This window comes from Tarenaya hassleriana, unplaced genomic scaffold (genome assembly GCF_000463585.1).
Source record: "Tarenaya hassleriana unplaced genomic scaffold, ASM46358v1 Cleome13, whole genome shotgun sequence".
NCBI classification, from domain to species: Eukaryota; Viridiplantae; Streptophyta; class Magnoliopsida; order Brassicales; family Cleomaceae; genus Tarenaya; species Tarenaya hassleriana.
Window position 1 is genome coordinate 2102087 of NW_010963495.1, and position 8373 is coordinate 2110459.

An 8373-nucleotide genomic window follows, 5' to 3' on the forward strand; every position below is an offset into this window, starting at 1 on the left:
AAGAGCGGACGAGAATCTGCCGGAGAAACTGCGAGATTTCGTCGGAAGAAGAAGATGGGTTACGAGCGTCGTAAACCGAGGAACGAGAAGACGACGAAGTCATGTTCTTATCTCCCATCTCTCTCTCTCTCTCTGCGTGTGAATCATTAGAGAGCAGAAATAGCAGAGGAAGCAAGGTTATATGGGCATGGAGGAGAGGGAGAGTGAGTACACGCGCCAGCTATGAGAGCCACGGCGTGGGAAAATTTTCAGCGGTTAAAATGATTGGTCTGTGAAAGTAGAAAAGTGACAGCCGTTGTCACTGTAACAAAAGCCTTCTTCACCTTTTTTTTTTTGCGGGTGTCAGGTCACGGCGCCAATGCAAAGGGTGAAGTTTTCTCGGTCGCACGTGAGACTCACTAAACTTAGTACCCTTTTTTTCAGTATATTTTATTGTTTATATTAATTTGGTAACAAACCCATTTATATTTTTGTATGCTCCTCTCGGTCCATTTGTTAAAGTAGCAATGATCCAAATACCAACTCTGAGTAGTGTGCTGTTGGGAATTAATGACGAAAAATATCATAATGTATATATATATAGTAGCGGAGATATAAATGTTTACATCAATCTCTGAAAACTAACATAATATATTGCATTTTTTTTCACGTGCAAATTCGTTAAAAGATGTTATATTATGCTCCGGCGGTCAATTGTTGGGTCTATATTGTACACATCTTGAAAAAATATGTATATGTTAGGGTTGTGTATAAATTGTGTTTTTATTAAATATGATATTACGGACCACAATTCATTACTAGCTGGTGTATGGAAATAACAACGTCGCATTGGTTCGGAAATATTTGGACGTCATAATTAACTCATGCAACTTATGTTTGCGTCCACGTACGTAACCGCATGGGACGTTAAGATGAAACATTCGAGATTTTATATGCTATGTCCTAACGGTAAAGTTCGTTAAAATGGTCTTAGAAATCATTCAGACGGAGATTTATTTGGGTTAACATTAGAAATGAAAATCGCAATATCTTTTGTTTAAATAAATAAAACAAGGAGGGTTGCATTAATGTCCCCAAGTGAAGTGATGTCACGGCGTGGGTGGGGTTGATGCTAGCTGTAAGACATTTAATCATCTAATCAGAGCTTATTAAGTGTCGCACACGATTATTTCCATAATCGGAAATTGCGGAAATAATTTCTTATATGACTTGTACAACACATATTATCCATTTATGCAATATCTTTGTGTTCATCCATGATGCTGGATTTTTTATTATTATTATAAAAGATCAGCACTTTCAAATTTATGTAATAATTTAAAATAATGAACGATAATAGAGCAAAACCGTGCATTTAATAGTTAATTTATAAAAAAAGACATATATTTATTTGATACCGTTAAAAACTTATTATTTTTTGTGCGAAGGTGATTTCTATTTTACACCCAAAGAATTACAAAATCAAGCTTTTATTTATACAACAGGCTATAGAATCATGAGTAATTGGTAAAAATTCTTCTAAAACATCACATTCAAACTAAGTTCGGATCTCTCGCGTTCAAATAATACCAAGAAGTAAGGTGTGAATCTCTATCCTCCGTCGTCTTCCTCGTGATGGATAGCAAAATATTACGTATGATTCGGTCAATCTTCAATCGTATATGCTTAACAGTTCTCCTCTTGTCTCGGAAGATCCGATTATTTCTTTTTCGCCATAACTGGTACACAATTACTTAGAGTTAAGGGTGGACATGAGTCGGATATCCGGAAAAAATCGGGATATTTGAAGATTTGGATTCGGAAGGTTCGGGTATTTAATTATAAGATATATATGCGGGATTTGGGATTTACAAATATTTGGAATACGAGTATCTGGAATAATGATCGAGTACTCGAGCGTATCTGGATCCAAATTTATTTAAGAAAAAACAATAATATTTATATATAAAATTTTCAAAAAATGAAGACATATTTATAAAAATAGATGAATTACGATAAAAATATGAGAGAATAAGAGATAAATAATAATAAATTTAGTTTTTTAAGATAATATTTAAAAATATAAAATTATTTGATCTAAAACAACTATATTTTATATAAATATAAAATATAATTATTTATAATCATACTAGTCGGGTATCCGCGAATACTCGATTTTAAAAATTCTATTATCCAGATTTGGATTCGGATTCATAGATATTGAAAAATCCGGATTTAGATTTAGATTTGAAAATTATGAGTACCTAAAATCGGGTATCCACGAAACGAGTATCCGACGAATACGCGATTTTCGGGTATTTGTGTCCACCCCTATTTGGAGTAACGTCTTCATTAGGAATTTTGTTTCTCTGCCAGCCGCTGTTGAGGCGCCATTGATCCAATCCCCACTTTGGTATAAATTTTTTTTATAACCATAATAATTTCCTAGGCCTTCGTTGCGACTATATCCACCCTAGATCCGGGATCAACCTTTGTACATAGACTATTTTGGTCCAGAAATTATATCTCTCCTTACCAATGAGAATGACTTTATCACACCTCAACTATTGGACCACAACTGTTGGATCAAACTTTGATGTCATCAATGATGTGTATTACACGAACAACAATTATTTCGTATCATGATTGGTATTGTAATTACAGCGTATAACCAGAGAAACGTATTTTTTCTCACTAGGGTTCATGTTAGCTTTTTATTTTCCCAAAATGAGATGATATAATTAAATAAAATTAATGACCGCGCATGATTGCATTGGACCGTTGGCACGTGTGCATAGACAATTCCACACGTGTAGAAGCGTGGGATCCAGCATGGGCGTATTGTTAGATTAATAGTGAGAAAAAAAGCATTTACCAGTGTCGGGTTCGGTCTGAATCTGACCCGAGCACCATCGGTTGTACGGTCAAAAAGAATAGGTTAAAAGAGAATATAATATATGTAACAAAAATAAATATTTAAGGGTCTTGCGAAAAAGCCTGTCGCTTTTTCATTCGTTTATTTTATTTTTTAAAATTACAAAATTCAGAAAGAAGATCATAAGTAACCGGAAAGCGACGTTTTCTTATGGCGCACATCTTTTTCTGTAACAGACGGTACGTCTTTTCTACAAGGAAACGTAAAAGGATTTGAATTTTCCAAGGCCGTCGTTACATAGAAAAAAAATATGGCATTGAAATGAAATAAAGTGTGTTAAAAAAAATAAAGAAATAAATCGTATTACGTCCACGTCACCGTCCATGACAAGTACAAAAGTCGAGAAGTACTTTCAATTACATGCATGGGAGTTGAAGACTAATCATTACGTGAATCAAACATCTTGGACCATTGCAATGCAAAGTATTTAATTACAGATATTATCGAGTCCTAATATTATAATATTGAATTAGTGTTGTTTATCATCCAAAGAGTTAGTACCGAAAATCAATATTTTGTTTACTGTCAACAAAAAATATAACTAGTTTCGTGTTTTAAGGAAAAAATAAAATAGAAAATACATACAGTTATTAATCAACGATCGTGGCGTTGAATTACCCAATCCATGACCATGTATATGGTTAGCAGCGTAAACATCCCATTCATGGTCATTTCATAAAATCATTAACTCTTTTTTTTTTTTATAAATAATATTTGGTTCGAACTATGACGGTTCGCATGGAAAATGATGGACGATATGAAAATCATTAATTGTTTGAAACATGCATAAGGTTTAGATAGTATGCAGAGTCAGTGTTTACTATAGTTTTATACATCTCAAAACTAATCTTATTATAAAATCTTGCAAGAGATGTATTATATTTGACCTCCCCGAAACCTCGAGACCGTTGTGGAGTTTCAAATGTATGAAAAGAAAAAAAAATAAGAAGCAAAGGAAATATGTTTTAGCACGAAACGAAATAAATATATATATATATATATATATATATATTAATTATTGATTTCTGATAAATAAATTTAATAAAAAAAAAAAAAGGCAAAAGTAGGCCATACCGAGATGTCGAAATGGAAAGTCCAAAGAAAGACAAGAATCGGTCAAAAACAAATACCCAACAGACCCTCCTCCCCTTATCCAACATCCCCAACTTCGCTGTCTCGTCCCACCCCCCCACGTCACCCTTTTCTCATATTAATTTTATATATATATTTATTCAAAAGTTATGATTTATACTATCGTGTAATTTGTCAAAATCTATAAAATAAAACCTTATAACCAAATAATGTATATAGATATAGGTATACAGTAAACCCTAATCCTATTAAAAAAACTATACACTAATCCACTAATTTTAATTTTATCAGAAATATAATTTCATAATAGATATCTCTAATTCTCTGGTAACCCTCTATAATTTTCAATTTTAATACCTTTATTTCAGTGTAGAAGTTTTCGTATTCGATGAATAAGAACGAACTCAATATATATGTATATATATACGGCAGATGGGGGTGTTCATGTTGTCTACGTACGTTCTAATTAAACGCATTTACCCAAGCATTGGATGAGAAGTATTACGAGTCAATCTTCTGATATTAGATTATGCATGAAACCAGTCATTGTGTATGTGCTGACATGGCATGTTCCTATTGGCTGAGAGGATGTTGATAACTCGATATCATATTATATGATACGGTAGGGACCATCAGATCAATCGAATCTTAATCATAGCTCACACATCAGACCACTCAAAGGCCCCCACACAACCCAAGACACGGCAAGGGTGAAAGCGGAGCCTCCCGACACTTATAGTAATTAATTATTTAAAAAACAAATAATAGTCTCGGACGAAAAACCAAACTCAACATTACCATTAACGTTCTAATTTGTACTGAACGAACCGATCATAATTTCGTCACCAATGCCGCTCACATACACGCGTATCCTTTGGTGTTAATTAATAAATTTGAATTTCTTATGGTGTGGAGTCCACAAAATCGGACGGTCAGCGATTCAAGAGGATAGAGAAAATCGAAGTTCCTAGAGATGCGCGCCCTCTCGGTCCTACGTCACATGACAGAGGAGGCCATTGATCCGACGGTGGAGATTTAACCAGACAGTTCCAAAAGAAAAAGAAAGGGCCTTTTTTCTTTTATTATAATGAAGCTGTGTTGTGATATTGATCTGGTGGGGCGTTGTCGCATGGGGTATTGTGTTCCCAAGGCTTCTTATCAAGACACGTGTCCTTGTATGATTAGTTGGATGCTCTACAGACAGAACTGAAGGTGAGTTGTACTTGTAGATACGCACTAAATTTCTGCTGCTCAGTACAAATCTTCCCAATCTCTTTTTTTTACTCACCTCTCCCCCCACGCCACGCGCTCTCTCCGAGAGAGTGTCCTACACGCGAGTGGTTATGCTAACAACGTTTTTATGCACATGCTATTTAACCGGCTAAGATTTGCGTGTGCGCTTTAGATGTTTCAACAAAACACGAAAACAAAATGGGCGTAGTAAATTAATCGGAAATTTGAATCAAAGGAACGAAATTGGATTAGTCTCAATTATGAATAAAAATGTAAACCGAAATGCAGACTGAAATGTTTGGAATGGCCTTTTGATGTTTTTTTGTTGTTGCTTCTACTACCTGTAGAAAGAATTCAACCAAAAAAGGGGAAAATGTTGTTCTCTTCACTCCGGTTGTTAATGGAGAATTGCCACTGCTAAGCTATGCTAAGCAACCTTCTTGGCTCTTCCACGCCAAGGAGGAGCAGAACCGGAACCACCATCGTCTTTCTTAGAACCAGAGGACTCGGGTTTTCTGGCCCAAGCAGGAGCTCTGTCTGGTTCATATCGGTAGTCGTAGAAAAGTTCTTCTCCTGCCATTATCCTTTCCCTCGCAAAAATCCCGACCCTGTGATCTCCCGCTACCATTATGACCTATAGACACCACCCGAATTCGTGAAAAGATCATGAGGAGAATGAGTGTGTATTTTTATTTTATTTTTTGTCTTAGCAGGAGCTGAAAATGACCAGCCCAGTACGATGGAATCCCTTCTGGTTCTGGAGACAAAAACTGTTTTGTCTGTGTTTATGTTTGTGATACTGTAACCGTTTTTTTTACCTTAGCATAACAGTTGGGCTCTGGGGAATGGTTGGCGAATTTCAGCTTGTCTCCTTTCCGGTAAGCGTCAAGCACAAACTGCAGAAACTCGGAAAAGGTAGTTTTTTTTACATATACAGTAGTGGCTGGTAATGTGAATGGTATATTCTGAAAAACACACAAGTCAGAGAGGTAAAAAGAGAGACGTGCCTGATCGTTTAGATTGAAGAGGAAAGACGAATTCTCGCGGTCATATATCTTTCCACGTTTATCTGCCTCCCTATGTGAGATGAGCTCTCCTGTGTACTCCCCAAGGTATTCATGTTTACTGACGCTATTCTGTTATGGATGAATGATCAAGAATGTTTTAGCTCAATGCGATATGTAAAAAGCATATTTTATTTTATGTAACAGCTTCGATGTTACCTTCAAGAAAGCTCCCCAGCCAGAGACATCGGATCTTCCAAGTAAAACCTGAATATCATCGGGAAGAAAACTGCATGTTAAAAGAGCTTTTTGCAAAATCCCTTGTTGACAAAGACTCCTTTGGTTATTTGCTCATGTGATGCAAAGGCCGAATATACACTTTACAAAATTACCCAACTTTCAGTTTATAAGTATGTGGGCACATGTAGAGTTAGTTACCTTCTGCTGTTGTTTCAGCAGCAGTTTCATGTTCCTGCACTCGTAATTATCACCTCTTTGGTTTGGAACCCCAAGCGTACCATCACCACAACTGCAATATCAGAATTCAGACTCAGTTAAGGAGAGCCAAAATATCTGTGCATATATATATATGCTGATCAGTCATCTTGACTCTTCTCGTGTTGTCTGTTTCGAGAGCCAATTACAAAGCAGGGGAGAGAGGAAACTTCACATTAAGTGCAAGTCTCTAATCACAGCAATAAACATACCTGACCCAGCAATTCCTACAAACATCTGGATCACATTCCCGGTCTGCAGCAAAACATGGGCATTGGCGGCTACGGCATTGGCTTTTGGCACAATGGCAACCTCTAAACCGATTCTTGCAGTTCTTTGGACATCTATACAAAAAAAGAAGTAGAAGAAAGAAAGCAAGAAACGGTGCTGGTTACAAGATTCAAGGGCAAGGAAAAACATTCTGTATAAAACTTTTACACAAGTGGATAATAAGAGAACACTTACCCACAGTACTTCTCACAGCAAGTACCGTTTAGCAGACAACTGCACTGCTTCCCACAAGCTGTTTGGCAATTACATGGATTATATTGACGGCATGGCTGGTCTTTCCTCTCAGTAATTCTTTTCCTAATTGAGTGATATGCAGCAGACTTCCAAGTATACTTTAACCTGCGCACTTTGCCGCGTCTACGTAAAAATCTTGACCTCCTTCTCACTTGATTATTGGCCTAGTTAATACCCACCAACAAAAGAAAAAAAAATACAAGTAAACAACAAAGCAAACGCTAACAAGAGAAACAAAAGCTCGTTACCAAGGAAGAAGACAAACGAAACTGACCACAGTTCCATTCATATCAAACTTTGAAGCGCCTTTGATATTTAAGGCATCACTTCCCTGGAAGGAAGCTTTATTTTCTGAGCAAGTCATGTATTGGAAGACCTCCCAGCACGACTTTAAACCACTCAAAAGATTTCTTGCAATCAAACAGCTGCTCACAAACAAAGAACGATAATTAGATTAAAAAATTTAAAAGCCAGAGGGAGAAGGGAAAAAATGGCAATCCAGCAACAGCTGAATGAAGTCGTATCTTGATTAATTGGAATTTTCATGACAGATGTCACAGGTCAGGGGAATAACCAGATGAAGACATATGGAATTCTCACCTATTCATTCCAAAAATCTCAACACCCTTTTGGAACAAGCTTTTCTCAAGTGGCTTCCACGATTTATTTGCAGCTGATTCCTCTATGCATGCATTTTCACCGACAAACTCTTCTTTTTCATCGGTACAAGGTGCAGCAATTTCAGAAGCAACCTCATTTAACCGACAATCACCATCTGCTTCCTTCGTAGAATAGTTGGTGTTCTCTACTAGGAGTCCATTCTTCTTAGACTTCCCACAGCTCCCAGATTTTACATGCTTTCCAGAAAGGGAAGTAGCCTCTTCATTTTCTTTGCATGGATTCAACGCATGTTTTGCATCACTTGGTGAATGACTTCCACTGGCAACGGAATCAGTATCCGAGGCTTCCATCTTCTTTTGCCTCTTTCGAGTCCTACGAGAAACACGCTCAGCAGCTTGGTTGTTATTCCTCTTTCGACCTCCACGTCTCCCACTACCTTTACCCTTGGGGGGTGATGATAACTTCTTTTTAGAATTGGTATCCTGCTGA

At 36.7% G+C, this 8373-nt stretch overlaps 2 protein-coding genes across 4 annotated transcripts in view; both read right to left on the minus strand.

The window, feature by feature from the left end:
• Positions 1-153, minus strand: part of LOC104807589 (transcription factor SPATULA-like) — a 2064-nt gene extending 1911 nt beyond the window's left edge. The window contains exon 1 of the mRNA XM_010532944.1: positions 17-153. Within this exon, the coding sequence (XP_010531246.1) occupies positions 17-118 (102 nt within the window). The 5' untranslated portion in view covers positions 119-153. The remainder of the gene's footprint in view (positions 1-16) is intronic.
• Positions 154-5462: 5309 nt separating this feature from the next.
• Positions 5463-8373, minus strand: part of LOC104807590 (histone-lysine N-methyltransferase CLF) — a 5816-nt gene continuing 2905 nt past the window's right edge. For all 3 annotated transcript variants that reach the window (XM_010532945.2, XM_010532946.2, XM_010532947.1), the window contains 9 exons: positions 7864-8373; positions 7538-7688; positions 7204-7427; positions 6951-7082; positions 6682-6772; positions 6463-6510; positions 6247-6375; positions 6058-6135; positions 5463-5873 (listed from right to left, as the gene is read on the minus strand). In XM_010532945.2, coding sequence (XP_010531247.1) covers positions 5667-5873; positions 6058-6135; positions 6247-6375; positions 6463-6510; positions 6682-6772; positions 6951-7082; positions 7204-7427; positions 7538-7688; positions 7864-8373 — 1570 coding nt within the window. In that variant the 3' untranslated portion in view covers positions 5463-5666. The remainder of the gene's footprint in view (positions 5874-6057; positions 6136-6246; positions 6376-6462; positions 6511-6681; positions 6773-6950; positions 7083-7203; positions 7428-7537; positions 7689-7863) is intronic.